Source organism: Electrophorus electricus, chromosome 18 (assembly GCF_013358815.1).
Source record: "Electrophorus electricus isolate fEleEle1 chromosome 18, fEleEle1.pri, whole genome shotgun sequence".
Lineage (NCBI taxonomy): Eukaryota > Metazoa > Chordata > Actinopteri > Gymnotiformes > Gymnotidae > Electrophorus > Electrophorus electricus.
Genome location: NC_049552.1, coordinates 14,995,555 through 15,013,896, shown reverse-complemented (window position 1 = coordinate 15,013,896; position 18,342 = coordinate 14,995,555). Strand labels below are relative to the sequence as shown.

The window sequence follows — 18,342 nt, the reverse complement described above, 5'->3', positions numbered from 1 at the left end:
CTTTCATTTGAAATTCTCAGATAATAATATAGACCACAATAAAAGACCACAAGTCTTTTAACTCCCCACACAGTTTTTGTAAAGCATTGTTCAGTTTCCTGTCACTGTGGGCCACAGAGCACAGTAGTACAGTGCAGAGTCTGATACTGCAGCAGAAGAGATCTCCAGATTCACTTTTTTGTCATTTTTTTGTAGTTTGATCGACAACTGTGGGTAAGGTGGATCAGCCTTTATAATATTTTCACTACTTTCAATAATCCGCAGTAGAAACTCTGGCCTTGATCCAGGTTTTTGTCGATACCAGAGCAGACTATAAGGTGATCCATCATATGTGCAGGAAAGTGTGGTGCTGTGTTTCTCATTTATTGCCATGGTTGGTTGGTCTGGTCTGATAGTTTCCAGATATGAGACTAAAAGCAAATAAACTCTTTGAAATAATGTGAAATGCAATAAAAGATGGTGCAATCAAAAATACATTTTAAGTCAGTTTACCATAAGAAATACTGGAAAAGTGCATTACTTCACCCAAATTGGAGAGAGCTATGAAGACACAATAGAAGAGTAACATGTTTATTTGGAATGTGAATTCAGATTTCTAGCATTGCATAAAAATGCCAGGATGTTGCATCTTAGCGCATATAGCTCCACCTATTCAAATATGCAAACACACTCAACTCATTTCTCTCACAGTGGCAGATAACCAAACCCAACTTGGACAAACGTGTCCTTCTGTCAGATATTCAATGCAGATGATCAGCTGTGATGATGCTTAGTATTGCTGTGTAAGAGTGTGTGAATCAACTAATATCATTCATTTCCTCCTCAAAATCTTCCACTTGCTTACTAGAATCACTGCCAACACACTTTCTGAAGTAAATACTACCAGCAGTGCTCAAACCTTTAAAATTTGTTTAAAACTTTTTTTTTAATTTTTTTTATATCAGGTCAGTAAGCATTCACTTAATTAAACAAAAGAAGGGCTTGACTCTTTTGACTTTGAATAGTTGTTGTTCTTTTTTGTGTGCCAGTGATCCAGTGGTGCTTCAGTTGTGTTGAGGGTGAGAATCTGTTCTGCCCGTTCAGTAAGTGGACAGATGTAGGTCTGTCATGGCATGGCCCCCTCCTCAACTCCTCGCTGTGTGCTTGTGTTTGTTTGTGTGTGTGTGTGTGTGTGTGTGTGTGTGTGTGTGTGTGTGTGTGTGTGTGTTTGTGTGTCTGTCACCACACCCATCCATTATTGATTGGGCATGTGTACACCAGTCCATTGTTATCATCCTTGTTAGTGGGTGCATTTAAAGTCTTGTTTAGTTATAAGTTTTGTTTGTGTTTGACCCCATATTTGCACATATCTCTAGTGTTGCATGTGTATATACTGTATGTTGTGTTTAACCGTTTACTGAATTTGCCTTGTTAGCAGTGTGTTGCTCTTCGGGTTTTCCGTTTCGTTCAGTATTGTGTCAATAAACGTCTGTGTCATCTAAACCATGGCTTGTCTCTGCGGCCTGCTTGCGTTCTTTCCTCCACTGGAAAGCAATAAACTTTATGTATTAATTTTAATTTGCATTACTTAGTTTTAATGGAAAAAGCTATTGGAATCACTTTATCAATCACTTTTTCATTGGCATGAGATTCTCCTTATTGGAATGATGACAAGCAATAGCAATACTGAATATCAGTATGAAGATAATCAATCATATTTGGCATGGAACTTAGTTCCCAACTCATTCTCATTGCTATCAAAATCCTGACCTATCAAGGAACACCAGAATTAAGTCATTTTTTAAAATTCTTGCAGGTGTTACGACATACATGTTTCCTTGTTTGTAACCAGCTGTGGTCTGATATAGAAATACAAAGGAGATTGCCTGGTATTGTTTTTGTATAGCCTCTCAGAGACTTTGCATCACTGGGCCCCTACTCTATGAGCACAGTAGTAAAGAGCTGAATCTGCCAAAGTTGGTTTTGTAATAGTGAGTTCAGTGGAGGTTCTGAAGTTGCCAAATTGAACCAAGCATTGCTTGATTCATATGAACAGCTGAGTTTTACAGACTCTTCCTCTGCAATATTTAAGACTTCTTCATTGAGTCTAATTTGATCAATGCAAAATATACCTGAAAATGAAATTTGAAAGGAAATATTTTACAGTTCTATCAATTTTCACTGAGTGAATCCACTCAATTATTATGATTTTGGGTTTATGATTATGTGTTTATGTGTATTTCTTCTGTAACCATTGCATTTCAAATACCTGATACTAGGGTGACAATAAGTAGTGCTCTCTCCATGTTGAATAAAATTCCTTCAGGTTTTTATTTAATTTGAGTCGCTGTGAGTCTCTGTCTGGTAAAAACTATTGTGATAAGACAGTCACATTATGCTTTGTTTTAAAGTAGTATTCTATAAAACCAAGCTTCTTATTGGCTCTTTGTGCCTTGAATTTGCATATTTAGCTTCTATAATTGTGTTTGGCCCTGCCATTATCTTCCTGTATGTGTATGTGCAGCAGTGGAGAACATTGAATTATATAAAATTACAATAATATGTGGTCCAATAATTTAAAAAGCTGAAAGTAAAAATGCAATATAATGCAATATAAAAGTGGCAACATTATAGAGTTATATAACTTAACATTATATAATTCTACACAACATTATATAAGTATATGACATAATGAGTGCTGCCACCTTATGGCGGATGACAAATTTTTTTTCAGAATTTCAAATTCTCAGAGAATAAATGTATAAAGATGCATTTTTTTCCATTTTCTTTAAATAGTTAAATATTTCTGAATACTCCTAAGTATATTAGCCATAGTTTATGTAGGTTTAACCATTTTAACAGCATTGTCTCTACAAGAGCTTTAAATCTGTTCTTGTACTAAAGCAGGGGTATAAAGGTCTGGTCCTGGAGGGCTGGAGTCCAGCAAACGTTACTGATTGCTCTGCTCAGACACACCTGCAAATGATTGCTGCTTAACCTGCAAATGATTACAGAGTTGAATCAGGTGCATTTAAGCAGGTGAAACACCAAACCACACTGGTCTCTGGTCCTCTCTGAACAGGTTTGACACCACAGTGCTACATTAACTAATATTAGTTAAACACACCTGATTCATCTCATTAGTTGTAGGTGTGTCTGAATAGTGCAATCACTAAACTTTGCTGCATTTCAGTCCTTTGGACCCGACAAGACTTTGACAACCCTGCACTAAAGCAAACCAAGAATTTGTTTCACATCTCCACATGTACCCGCAATGAAGTTTCTTCACATCTCCACAGGTTTTTGTACAGTGAATGATGTTTTCCTGTCACTGTGGGCTGCAGGGCACAGTAGTACAGTGCAGAGTCTGATACTGCAGCAGAGGAGATCAGCAGATCCACACGCTTGACACTCTTATGAACGTGAGCAGATAGACGAGGATCAGAATCAGCTGTTTGATTTTGTTCATATTCAGTCACTAAAACAATGAACTGAGGCCTTGAATTGGGATATTGGCAATACCACTGCAGATTGTTCATAGACACAGTGTAGCTGTAGTTACAGGAGAGTGTAACTGTTTGGTCCTCTTTAAAACTGACTGCAGAAGATAAAGAGGTGATGCTGTCCTGTGTGCTATCACCTGAAAAAGATCTTCAGTTAGTCCCACAGACTGATTAACTACAAATTAATGACTTGTAGTTGATTACTACCAATAGGTTAATACTCAGATTAATAACATAATATTTAACAATACATATATATTTAAAACACATAAGCAAATGTAATATATAAACAGGTAAATAAGGAATATTTTTAAATGGAACCAAAAGTTTACCTGTGAGTACTGTTAAAAGCAGAAATAAACAGAGAAACATTGTGTTGTATTTTGTCCTTTGTCTTAGAAGTAACTTAGAAGTCTCACACTGACATTCTATCTGAACATCATACTTCAGCTCCTCCTTCTTTTCCTGGTAGTAACCAATGAGAGAGCAGGAAGCCCAGAACAAAACCCAGATTATCTAGACCACCCACATGACTCTGTAGACTGTCTCTGATTTCTTTAGTCTTTTTATGATCATTTGAAATTCAGAGTTAATTTTATTTTTTTTTTGTCCAGAGTTTAGATTACTGAGGACCTTAGAGTGTACTGCTGAATTCTATGTTTCCTGTGTTTAATGATTTGAAACTTATGCGAAATTGTTCCATTCCGGGTTGCTCAGGAGTAGACAGAGTCCAAGAAAGCCAAAGAGTTGAAATGAGACAATGTGACAGATTCAACCCAGCCCACTAGTCTTACTGTACCCAGGCATAGATCACCCTCTCCTGAGTACTGATAGGCAACACCTCCTTCTCTCATGTGTTTCCTTCATAGCCTCCCATTTTCCCAGCCCACCTTGCAAAGTATTGCTTTCCTCAGATGCATACTAAGTATTCTATTCCCTTGTTGCTATTCCTGGCTTCCAACCTCTGTTTCTGTACTAGACTACACCTCATTCCTAGCCCTTCAGATTTATATTTATGGCTGACACTTTTATCCAAAGCAACTTACAATTATGACTGAGTACAATTTGAGCAATTGAGGGTTAAGGGTCTCACTCAGGCACCCAACAGTGGGAACTTGGCAGGGGGGGCTTGACCCAGCAACCCAGCAAAAGTCAAGTACCTTAACCATTGAGCCATCACAGCCCACAAATATAAAAAAATTAAAAACATTTTTAGGACTCTATATGGTTTCACATCAACCAGAGCTTTGAGATCAATGTGGGCTTGTCCAGGAATTAAACCCTGGTGTTCATGACAGACACGTAGACTAAAGGGAGAGCACAGTTCATTAACAGTAGGAATACACAGGAGAGAATGCTCAGCATGCTTGGTATCCAGCAATACTTCACAATGAGGTTGTGGGAGTGATCTGTTTACATAGTGTTCTTGATGACTGAGGACATATGAAACAGGTGGTTAGTATTTTGCAGAGTCATATCAGTGTTTCGGCTTTGGCTTTGCTCAAAAACTGACTGCCTGGGTGTGGTGACTTGAGTAGAGCCAGTCAGAATAAAAGCCAATCATATTTGGTACAGGGGGCACAAGGCACAATCTGTTATGAACCAAAACACTTCATTTATGTGTAACTGTTTTAGGCATTAAGAAACTCTTAGACCAGGCTTCTAAGTCATAGTTAACAGGATAAAACTCGTCAACAAGAGGAATCTAACTATAAGGAACACTGGAGTAAAGCTTTGCATTAATAAGAGCATTAGTCCATGTTTGTAGGTGATCTGAAAAATATAAATATACACAATAGCCATTCAAAGTGCTTCATATAAAATAATTGAATAAAAAGCTTATTATATTCTGATATTATATTCACAATATCAGGAAATAAAATTCCATCAGTTATATAATTGGTTGATTTACATGTATAAAGGTAATACAGTGAAGGTCTTCACTGACCAGGTAAAGAAATTGGATCTGGAAAACTGACAATTCCACAGCAGAGAATCAGTTATACCAGATTCATTGCATTAGCAGGAGAGGGTAGCAGCATTTCCTTGTAGGACATTTACAGTAGAAGAGGCTGGTCCTATTTCTTCACCAGAACTGTAACCTGCTAAAGAGATTTAGAATCATTTTGATTTCATAAGTGTAAACCCATCTTTAACATTTGAACACAGATTCCCCAGTTTACTAAATATGCTCCGGTGCAGAATATTTTATTTCTGTTCATGAAATGTCCACTAATCATGTCCATCTTACCTAAAATGAGAAACAGAAGCCAATGACCACTAAACATGCCATGATTGAACTGCAGACTCAATTTCTGCTACAGTTTCTTCTTTTCTTCAGTTTCCCTTAGAACAACCCACTGTCCCATCACCTGCAGTTTCATTATTACATTAAACTATACAATAGATTAAACAATCCATAATTACGGGAAACATGACTGCTGTTGCAGTATTTTATGGATTTGTGTTTATCAGTGCAGAGTACAGCGCAGAGTCTGATACTTCAGCAGAGGAAATTTTCAGGTCGTCAGATTCACATGGCTTTGGTCTTTTGCCTTCATGACTTCTGCAGAAGTTCTAGAAAGATTAGGGTCATTGTTCAGTTTATTTTATAAGCAAAGAGAAGAAACTCTGGTCTAGATGAGGGATACTGGCGATACCACTGAAGATAATCACCACCAATCGTACTGAAACTGCAAGACAGAGTAACAGGATCACCCTCTGACACATGCTTTATTCTCTCAAGTGGCTTAATGTTCTGTGTTGAGACTTCACCTGGTGAGAGAAGAAAATGAAGTAAAACATCTGTTGCTTTCCTCCAAATTAAAACATTCAACAGAAACTTGCATTCATAGAAACATGTTTAAGTGGAGTTTTAAAGGTTTTCTGCATCATTTAAAACTAGCAATGAAGGTAAACTCACCTAAAACTGTCTCTAGGAGAGAAAGTGCAAAGAGCAGCATGATGATGAAAATGTGAAGTGAGTAAAAGCCAAAGCTGAATGGGATTCATGTAGTTTTCTACTGAGGTACAGAGCTCCACCCTTACACCATCTCACAAAACACATCATCAAAATACACTCTTCCCTTAAATCCCATTTGGTGAGAGTAGGAATATTGGTTAACTCTAATCCTAACACAACAAATATGTAATATTTCTATATAATAAATACAATATATAGTATCATTTATATTATAGTGCTCAAAGCATTGTACAGGGCCTAATGTTAAAGTATAAATAATGCATATCTGAGAAACATTTGCACTTGCATTTCTTAAAATAGAGTTTGAAGTCTTGACAGAAATTTTTTGTCAGAGTTTTTTTACCTTTTCTTACTTTTTCTCAGGAATATGATAATCAGAAATTCACATTTCCCAAATTTACATATATACTGTAGAGTTATGCAAGCATACTTTGTGTTTTTTTATTTGATTTTATTTTAATATAATAACAATAACTAAATTATTTCGACATGGTTCATATCAAAAATCATGGCCATTTAATCTTGTCTGTGTAATAGGAGGTTTTTGTACAGTGAAAGTGGGATTCCTGTTACTGTGGGCTCCAGGGCAGAGTAGTACAGTGCAGAGTCTGATACTGCAGCAGAGGAGATCAGCAGATCCACTTTTTTAAGATTTACATCAACTTCAACAAACAGGCGTGGTGGGAGAGGATCACTCTTCATTCCACTTGGTAAGATGTAAAGGAGGAATTCTGGTCTGGATTGTGGATATTGTCGGTACCAGTAGAGATACTGCACAGTACCACTGAACTCTTTGTAGCTGCAGGACAGAGTAACATTATGACCCTGAAACTCAGCTTTATGGGGGAAAAGTGGTTCTATTGGATCTGCCATAGAGTCACCTGCCATAGAGAAGAGAACATAAAGTTAACACATTTGGATCATGGCAGAATGATTTAAGTCTAACACACATTCTGCTCTTTAACCACACAGACTAATTTATCACTCATTGTGCTCATATAGTGATTTAATTAATTTAACTTAATTCATAACTCACCCAGTGAAAGCCACAAACACAAGAGTGTAATGGTGAACATGATTGGTCTTGACAGACCGATAATATTGTGAGATCTTTCTCCACTGCTATATCTTCTTAGCTCCATGAAGACTTATGAAGCTCCTCCCCACAGCTTTGACTGACAGTGTCAACATTTGAAGTCTTGAATTTCTTGAAGTAGGAAAATGCAAAGGTGAAACAAGTGGAGGGAATGACTAATAATCATGGGATTGTGGATGGATGTGTGAATGTGGGTGATCATTGGTGGAAGTTGGGTGATTGGTCACTGCCACCAGTTGTGAGTAAGTTTATTTACGATATGTAACATCTTCAGTAGTTCTAATAGTCAGCAGTAGAAACTCTGGTCTTGAACCATGTTTCTGTATATACCAGTGTAGACTATAAGGTGATCCATCATATGTACAGGACAGTATGGTAATGCTGTCCTCAATTATAGATATGGTGTGGTTTTCTGGTCTAATGGCACTGTCTGCAGATTCAGCTAAAAACATCAAGCAGTGTCAAAACATTTAAATAAAATTTAAAAATCAATTCCCCAAAATAATTTTTTGTTAATAGTTTGTTAAATAACCCATCAAATGTTATATTGAAAAATGACATCCCAATACTGGGGAGAGTTATGAAAACAGAGAAGAGTAGTAAGATGTTCATCCTGAATGTAAGTTCAGATCTTGAGCTTTACACAAAAATGCCAGTGTCTCCTGAAACACACAATACTGTGCACACTATAGTACCACCACATTAAGTTCCTCCCACTTATCCTCCCACTTATATTCAAGTATAGTGATACTTGAAAATATACTCGTGTAAAATGTGATGGTCATATGTGAATTGTGTTCATTACTAACAGACAGATGGAAGACTTGACTCTTCATTATCAGATTTCAAGGCTGAACTTCATGATCACACATGGTTAATTTATTTTTAGTTTAAAGTCTTGTATACATTTATTAAGTAAGATCATTACTAGATATTGCCTCAATTGTTTTAATGTAATTTTAAATGAGAACTAAAAGCCTGAGTGCTGAATAAGATTTAGGGGTTGAATTATTGCAAAAACAAGTGGCTCCCCCTCCTGGCAAAAACATGGCTCTGCATGAGTCATATGTGACTATTACAGTGTAGTACAGTGCAGAGTCTGATACTGCAGCAGAGGAGATCGTCAGATTCACATGGCTTTGGTCTTTTGCCTTTATGACTTCTGCCGTTATTCTAGAAAGAATAGGGTCATTGTTCTGTTTTTTTTTCATAGGCAAAAAGAGGAAACTCTGGTCTAGATGAGGGATACTGGCGATACCACTGAAGCAAATTACCACTACTGAAACTGCATGACAGAGTAACAGTATTACCCTCTGACACATGCTTTATTCTCTCAAGTGGCTTAATGTTCTGTGTTGAGACTTCACCTGTTGAGAGAAGAAGAAGGAAGTAAAACATCTGTTGCTGGCCTCCAAATTAAAACATTCAACAGAAACTGGCGTTCATAGAAACGTGTTTAATTAGGTTTTTAAAGGTTTTCTGCATCATTTAAAACTAGAAAAGAAGATAAACTCACCTAAAAGTGTCACTAAGACAGAAAGAGCAAAGCGCAGCATGATGATGATGTGAAGTGAGTGTAAGCCAAAGCTGAATGGGATTCATGTAGTTTTCTACTGAGGTACAGAACTCCACCCTTACACCATCTCACACTGATCATCACAATACACTTTTCTCTCAAGTCCGATTTAGTGAGAGTAGGAATACTGGTTAACCCTAATCTTAATTCAAATATGTAATATGATCATCATTTATATTATGGTGCTCAAAGCATTGTACATGGCCTAATGTTAAAGTATATATAATACATATGTAAGAAACATTTGCACTTGCATTTCTTGTAAGAAATTTTTTGTCAGAGATTTTTTTTCTTTTCTTACTTTTTCTCAGGGATATGATAATCAGAAATTCACATTTTCCCAAATATACATACATATGAAACAACATATTACAACAATGAATTTTACAACATGCTTGTAGAGGTGAGACTAAGTCATGGAAATCAGTTCACAATTTTAGTGAAAATGAACATGACAGCTGTTTTCCTAACCTTACCTTTTCATTGAATTTGTAGCTTACCCTACGGAACGTTGCCAGTGTGAATGCCGTGGCCTGCATCAAGGTAACTAACAGTCTCAACTAAGAGCATTTTTAACCAGCCTGTCCCATTTTCAGTCATATTCATCAGCATCTCCTCTGATAATTCAGCGCACAGGAACGAGCATCACCGAGGCGACCTTCTACCTGAGCACTGAATCCACAGTCTTTGGTGCAGAATATTCACCAAGATCACCAAGAGGACCATCTCCACCTCCACAATATTCCACAATGGTTAGTGCTTCCTCCTGCCTGATTGCATTTATACTTATTTTAGATGTGGGCATTTTTAGAAAATGGTATCTTAGAACATTTTTACTCATTTTTACTCTGTGTGTGTTTTGCAGAAAACCAAGGTGTCCAGGACATTTAGGGGTCTTTGCATCAACTCAGATGGCCTTGTCATGTCAAATGATTCCAGTCACACCGAGACCCTCGAGACACCGCACCCCGCAGGGTTTTCTACTGGGACAGGATCACCAAGAGGACCATCTCCACCTCCACAATATTCCACAATATTCCATTTTACTTACTCACCCATTTTAACATTATTGTCAGCAAGTGTGTGTGTTTTTCAGATGCAGTCAGTTTTCACATAACCACATAAGGCCTAGATGTTTACCTGTTGGAGCATGGAGTCTGACCATCACATGGACTGATCACCCAACTGGAGCATTTTAGATATGTAACTTTCTTCTCTTTTCCCTTAACCCCCTACTACTGTTTAATTTTTGACCTTTTTATGTCTGTGTTACCGTAACACATCTCCCTGCCTTCTTAGTGAAACAACAACGTGCAGGTCTCCAGTGCAGGAATTTTCCTGGATTACAGACAACTGTGCAACCTGAAGCCCACCAAGAAACTCACAAGGACAAGAGGAGATCTTCAGTTTATGGACCAGGCCTGAATAATAACTGAGCAGCAGTTCATTGGGATAATTACAGACTGTGTGATTCACACCAGACTACAAAGATGAGGCCAATCATTCTGCAGATGACCGCTTCCACAGAACCAACCAACATTTCCCGACAAATCGTATTAAAGATGGTGGAGAGGATTGTAACCAAACTACTTCTTGAGGGTTTCCAAGTAGAAGAGGATTTTTTTTTACTATACATACAGAAAGGAACAAGGTTACTGTGAACAGCCAGATTTCCTCACATGCACCCCTATATATGAGCTTGATTTATGGCTTCAACTACTGCTCATCTGGATGCTCCATCTGCCAGGTAAACCCAATTAACATCGTCTGTTACCAGTAAAAACCTAATGTAAACATGTAAGAGCAGAAACGTGTTGCTTTAATTGTGAATGACCTTTGACTGAATGCTTTCAGAAGGACAGAATGCACCATCTCTGAGCAAGGTGCAACCATTAACTTCATTGACAAAACCATGCCAGTATATTGGTGCTTTTATCCAATCAAGTAGCAGATGTGGGTCTGCAATGGAGGTGCATGACAAGCCACAACTGATGGTCGTGCATAAGCAAACCTTGAAGGACGCCATTATCCAGCTATTGTCATTAGTCATTCTGGATATTTCTAATATGGACCCTAATTACCTGCCATACTATAATGAAAGAATTGGCATTTGGGATGCAATTATTAAAACACTAGCTAAAAGTACATTTACGAGGGTCACTGAGGATCACAATAAATCCAAGGTTTGTCTTTGCACTCATGAAGTAGCTGTCACTTCTTTCCTTGTAATTTCCCAAGCAGAGTGGTGGAGGACAAAATGTTGGTTAATGGCTGTATATGTCTGGATATGTATATATTTTATTAAAGAAACTGTATAACTGGCAAATGTTTTAAATGATAAGCCTTTATCTTGGACAATATGGGGGAAATAATAGGAACTTTAAATTATTAAGTACCTGTAAATGGTTTGGTCCAAGGGGTGAAGAGTATAAGTAAGGAGCGAGGTATAGGCAGACGTGCTCCAAGGTAGCTGGTAGATACGAGCTGAAATACTGCTATAATTGGAATGCATGTTAAGATACATTCATTTGGGTTTACATTTTTTTTTTCATTGACTGCATTTTCTTTCTTTGATGGTTTTCTTTGAAATGTCTTTAATTCTTTAATTTAACAGCTTAAAGAGCCGATTGTTAGAAGAGTTTAAACACCGTCTTAATGCTATAATGCTATAATGAAGCTAATATTGTCTTTTAGCAAGTTGTTGAACATGGTTGCACACTCAATGTATAGTGCCTGATGATTGTGTGTATTTGGAGAGGTTTTTGGGCACTTTGGAGATGTCTATTACATTTAGTGGAAAATACTGTGTAGCTCCTGAACAACTTGATGTATATGTTCAAACCTTTTCATTTTATATGCCAAGACCCTGGTGAATCAGGAAATTTAGACCATGACTGAAAATGAATCTCCAGCCTCCAAATACATATTTTAAACCCCCAAAACAAAAGGTGTTTTTTGGGGGGGTGTTTTTTTTTCTTTTTCTTTTTTTTCTGTATTAAATGAGCTCAAATGAAACCTGAATGATGTGTTAAAGTAGTGTTAAAGTGAAGTACAAATCATACAAAAAAGAGCTTAAAACTGGAGGTGCAAATAGGGTTTTAAGGAAGAAACCTTGGGAGGACCAAGACTCAAGAGGAAATCCATTCTCCAGCTAATAAACTGTCCATCCTTTGTCATGAATGTATGAAGTTACTCACACCAGGGCAGTTTTTACTATTTTATTGTACACAGAAGCTCCAGAGTAGAAACACAAAGGCACATAGAGAAGACAAATGGAAACTCCATCCAGACATAGACACAAACGTGAGACCCTAGTGCTGATAGGCAAACAGGCTAACACCAAGCCACTGTGCTTTATTACATTATATATAGTCCATGTAGCCAGTGCAGTGTAGGTGTGGCAGTATGAGCTACTCTGGGGGTGTCTGGAGTCTAGTCAGGTAAGTATTGTAACAATTTGCAGGAAGTAGTTTTATTTTGAGGAACAACTGGCAAATAATCAGTAATGAATTTGCAATGCAAGAATGTGCTCTTCAGAAGTAGAAGTCCATCATAGAATGAAGGATGAATAAGCTTTAGAGGTTAAATTACTGCAAAAGCAAATGGCTCTCCCTCCTGGCAAAAGCATGGCTCTGCATGAGTCATATGTGGTGCTTTTTGTACAGTGTAGCTGGGTTTTCTGTCACTGTGGGCTCCATGGCACAGTAGTATAGTGCAGAGTCTGATACTGCAGCAGAGGAGATCGTCAGATTCACATGGCTTTCGTCTTTTGCCTTTATGACTTCTGCCGTTATTCTAGAAAGAATAGGGTCATTGTTCTGGTTTTTTTCATAGGCAAAAAGAAGAAACTCTGGTCTAGATGAGGGATACTGGCGATACCACTGAAGAGTATAAGCATTACCAACACTGTAACTGCAGGAGAGAGTAACAGGATCAGCCTCTGACACACGCTTTACTGTGTCGAGTGGCTTAATGTTCTGTGTTGAGACTTCACCTGGTGAGAGAAGAAGAAGGAAGTAAAACATCTGTTGCTCTCCTCCAAATTAAAACATTCAACAGAAACTGGCATTCATAGAAACATGTTTAATTAGGTTTTTAAAGGTTTTCTGTATCATTTAAAACTAGAAATAAAGATAAACTCACCTAAAAGTGTCACTAAGACGGAAAGTGCAAAGAGCAGCATGATGATGATGTGAAGTGAGTGAAAGCCAAAGCTGAATGGGGTTAATGTAGTTTTCTACTGAGGTACAGAACTCCACCCTTACACCATCTCACACTGCTCATCACAATGTGATTCTCTCAAATCCCACTTAGTGAGAGTAGGAATATTGTTTAACTCTAATCCTAACTCAAATATGTAATATGATCATCATTTATTTCATGGCGCTCAAAACACCAAATACCTTGTGTTTATTGATTTGTGTGGGATTTTACACATTTATGAATCAGTTAATCTTAACTCAAATGTGTAATTTTATCACTTCTTAAATTATTTAATAATGTTGAAAGCCTGGCAAATGACCTAATACACGTATCGTACTGATAAGATTAACTGATGAACCTTTGAAAATAATTTGCTCTTAAAGTTCTAAAAACAGACAACAATTAATGTTTTAATAGGCAGTGTCTTATCAATCACTTTCTTTGCAAAATGTTTTAATCTGATAAAGATAATGATGAAGAGATATAATGCAGATAAACTGGATAAATATGTACATATATACTGTGTGCACTGAATGATTTTTTTGGTATTCTATGAGTTGTGAAACCATTATTATGTCTTCTTAGCTCCATGAAGCTCCATTAAGATTTATAAAGCTCCTCCTATCTTTGATCCTATCAAAGCTATCTTTGATTGACAGTGTCAACTCCCCAGGGCAGTATACTCAGCCCTCTGCTGTTCACACTGCTGACTCATGACTGTGCAGCGATGCACAGTTCGAATCACATCATCAAGTTGGCTGATGACACGACCGTGGTGGGTCTCATCAACAAAGACAACGAGTCAGCATACAGAGAGGAGGTGCAAGAACTTGTGAGCTGGTGTAAGGTCAACAACCTGTATCTGAATGTTGACAAGACAAAAGAAATGGTTGTTGACTTCAGGAGATCAAGGTGAGATCACTCCCCGCTTGCCATCAATGGCTCCTAAGTGGAGATCGTCAAGAACATCAAGTTCCTTGGTGTTCACTTAGCGGAGAACCTCACCTGGACCCTGAACACTAGTTCCATCACCAAGAGAGACCAGCAACGTCTTTATTTCCTTCCGGAAACCCATCTCCCATCACCCATCCTCACTACCTTCTTCAGAGGTACTGTAGAGAGCATCCTGAGCAGCTGCATCATTACCTGGTTTGGGAACTGCACCTTCTTTAACCGCAAGACCCTCCAAAGAATAGTGAGAACAGCTGAGAAGATCATTGGGGTCTCTCTTCCCTCCATCACGAACATCTACATAACACGCTACATCCGGAAAGCCACCAACATTGTGAAAGACCCCACACACCCCTCACATGAACTGTTCACCCTTTTGCCATCTGGAAGAAGGTACTGCAGCATCCAGTCCGGCATCTCCAGACTGTGCAACAGCTTCTTCCCAGAAGCCATTAGACTCCTGAACTCTGGCTAACTCCAATTCCATTTCAGATTCAAAAATGGGCACTTTTATACATGCTTTTACACACACACACACACACACACACACACACACACACACACACACACACACAAACATACATACATATGTACATACATACATATCCTATACACAACTCACTTTACATATGCCAAGTACTGTGAACTGGACTTCCCTTAGAACAACCCACTGTCCCATCACCTGCAGTTTCATTATTACATTATTACATTAAACTATACAAAAGATTAAACAATCCATAATTACGGGAAACATGACTGCTGTTGCAGTATTTTATGGATTTGTGTTTATCAGTGCAGAATACAGCGCAGAGTCTGATACTTCAGCAGAGGAAAGTTTCAGGTCGTCAGATTCACACAGTTTTGGTCTTTTGCCTTCATGACTTCTGCAGAAGTTCTAGAAAGATTAGTGTCATTGTTCAGTTTATTTTATAAGCAAAGAGAAGAAACTCTGGTCTAGATGAGGGATACTGGCGATACCACGGAAGATAATCACCACCAATCATACTGAAACTGCAGGACAGAGTAACAGGATCACCCTCTGACACATGCTTTATTCTCTCAAGTGGCTTAATGTTCTGTGTTGAGACTTCACCTGGTGAGAGAAGAAAATGAAGTAAAATATCTGTTGCTTTCCTCCAAATTAAAACATTCAACAGAAACTTGCATTCATAGAAACATGTTTAAGTTGATTTTTAAAGGTTTTCTGCATCATTTAAAACTAGCAATGAAGGTAAACTCACCTAAAACTGTCTCTAGGAGAGAAAGTGCAAAGAGCAGCATGATGATGAAAATGTGAAGTGAGTAAAAGCCAAAGCTGAATGGGATTCATGTAGTTTTCTAATGAGGTACAGAGCTCCACCCTTACACCATCTCACAAAACACATCATCAAAATACACTCTTCTCTTAAATCCCATTTGGTCAGAGTAGGAATATTGGTTAACTCTAATCCTAACACAACAAATATGCAATATTTCTATATAATAAATATAATATATAGTATCATTTATATTATAGTGCTTAAAGGATTGTACAGGGCCTAATGTTAAAGTATAAATAATGCATATCTGAGAAACATTTGCACTTGCATTTCTTAAAATAGAGTTTGAAGTTTTGACAGAAATTTTTTGTCAGAGTTTTTTTTACCTTTTCTTACTTTTTCTCAGGAATATGATAATCAGAAATTCACATTTCCCAAATTTACATATATACTGTAGAGTTATGCAAGCATACTTTGTGTTTTTTTATTTGATTTTATTTTAATATAATAACAATAACTAAATTATTTCGACATGGTTCATATAAAAAATCATGGCCATTTAATATTGTCTGTGTAATAGGAGGTTTTTGTACAGTGAAAGTGGGATTCCTGTTACTGTGGGCTCCAGGGCACAGTAGTACAGTGCAGAGTCTGATAGTGCAGCAGAGGAGATCAGCAGATCCACTTTTTTAAGATTTACATCAACTTCAACAAACATGCGTGGTGGGAGAGGATCACTCTTCATTCCACTTGGTAAGATGTAAAGGAGGAATTCTGGTCTGGATTGTGGATATTGTCGGTACCAGTAGAGATACTGCACAATACCACTGAACTCTTTGTAGCTGCAGGACAGAGTAACATTATGACCCTGAAACTCAGCTTTATGGGGGAAAAGTGGTTCTATTGGATCTGCCATAAAGTCACCTGCCATAGAGAAGAGAACATAAAGTTAACACATTTGGATCATGGCAGAATGATTTAAGTCTAACACACATTCTGCTCTTTTACCACACGGACTAATTTATCACTCATTGTGCTCATATAGTGATTTAATTAATTTAACTTAATTCATAACTCACCCAGTGAAAGCCACACACACAAGAGTGTAATGGTGAACATGATTGGTCTTGACAGAGCGATAATATTGTGAGATCTTTCTCCACTGCTATATCTTCTTAGCTCCATGAAGACTTATGAAGCTCCTCCCCACAGTTTTGACTGACAGTGTCAACATTTGAAGTCTTGAATTTCTTGAAGTAGGAAAATGCAAAGGTGAAACAAGTGGAGGGAATGACTAATAATCATGGGATTGTGGATGGATGTGTGAATGTGGGTGATCATTGGTGGAAGTTGGGTGATTGGTCACTGCCACCAGTTGTGAGTAAGTTTATTTACGATATGTAACATCTTCAGTAGTTCTAATAGTCAGCAGTAGAAACACTGGTCTTGAACCATGTTTCTGTATATACCAGTGTAGTCTATAAGGTGATCCATCATATGTACAGGACAGTATGGTAATGCTGTCCTCAATTATAGATATGGTGTGGTTTTCTGGTCTAATGGCACTGTCTGCAGATTCAGCTAAAAACATCAAGCAGTGTCAAAACATTTAAATAAAATTTAAAAATCAATTCCCCAAAATAATTTTTTGTTAATAGTTTGTTAAATAACCCATCAAATGTTATATTTGATCACACATGGTTAATTTATTTTTAGTTTAAAGTCTTGTATACATTTATTAAGTAAGATCATTACTAGATATTGCCTCAATTGTTTTAATGTAATTTTAAATGAGAACTAAAAGCCTAAATGCTGAATAAGATTTAGGGGTTGAATTATTGCAAAAACAAGTGGCTCCCCCTCCTGGCAAAAACATGGCTCTGCATGAGTCATATGTGGTGCTTTTTGTTCAGTGTAGCTGGGTTTTCTGTCACTGTGGGCTCCATGGCACAGTAGTACAGTGCAGAGTCTGATACTGCAGCAGAGGAGATTGTCAGATTCACATGGCTTTGGTCTTTTGCCTTTATGACTTCTGCCGTTATTCTAGAAAGAATAAGGTCATTGTTGTGGTTTTTTTCATAGGCAAAAAGAAGAAACTCTGGTCTAGATGAGGGATACTGGCGATACCACTGAAGATAAGCATTACTATCACTGTAAATGCAGGAGAGAGTAACAGGATCACCCTCTGAGACATGCTTTACTGTGTCGAGTGGCTTAATGTTCTGTGTTGAGACTTCACCTGGTGAGAGAAGAAGAAGGAAGTAAAACATCTGTTGCTGTCCTCCAAATTAAAACATTCAACAGAAACTGGCATTCATAGAAATGTGTTTAATTAGGTTTTTAAAGGTTTTCTGCATCATTTAAAACTAGAAATGAAGATAAACTCACCTAAAAGTGTCACTAAGACGGAAAGTGCAAAGAGCAGCATGATGATGATGTGAAGTGAGTGAAAGCCAAAGCTGAATGGGGTTAATGTAGTTTTCTACTGAGGTACAGAACTCCACCCTTACACCATCTCACACTGCTCATCACAATGTGATTCTCTCAAATCCCACTTAGTGAGAGTAGGAATATTGTTTAACTCTAATCCTAACTCAAATATGTAATATGATCATCATTTATTTCATGGCACTCAAAACACCAAATACCTTGTGTTTATTGATTTGTGTGGGATAATACACATTTATGAATCAGTTAATCTTATCTCAAAGGTGTAATTTTATCACTTCTTAAATTATTTAATAATGTTGAAAGCCTGGCAAATGACCTAATACACGTATCGTACTGATAAG

The 18,342-nt window shown here is 37.5% G+C and overlaps 3 gene segments (V, D, J or C); all 3 read right to left on the bottom strand.

Moving 5' to 3' along the window:
• Positions 1-3,320: 3,320 nt before the first annotated feature.
• LOC118243000 lies at positions 3,321-6,445 on the bottom strand (the record flags this gene model as incomplete). The annotated part of the segment is given in 4 exon segments: positions 3,321-3,430; positions 5,171-5,187; positions 6,113-6,257; positions 6,406-6,445. Coding segments are annotated over 4 exon segments (312 nt in total), but the record flags the coding sequence as incomplete, so codon positions are not given.
• Positions 6,446-6,981: 536 nt separating this feature from the next.
• LOC118242999 lies at positions 6,982-7,543 on the bottom strand. The segment is given in 2 exon segments: positions 6,982-7,346; positions 7,502-7,543. Coding segments are annotated over 2 exon segments (405 nt in total).
• An 8,566-nt stretch (positions 7,544-16,109) lies between these two features.
• LOC118242998 lies at positions 16,110-16,669 on the bottom strand. The segment is given in 2 exon segments: positions 16,110-16,474; positions 16,630-16,669. Coding segments are annotated over 2 exon segments (405 nt in total).
• Between the last annotated feature and the right edge of the window lie 1,673 nt (positions 16,670-18,342).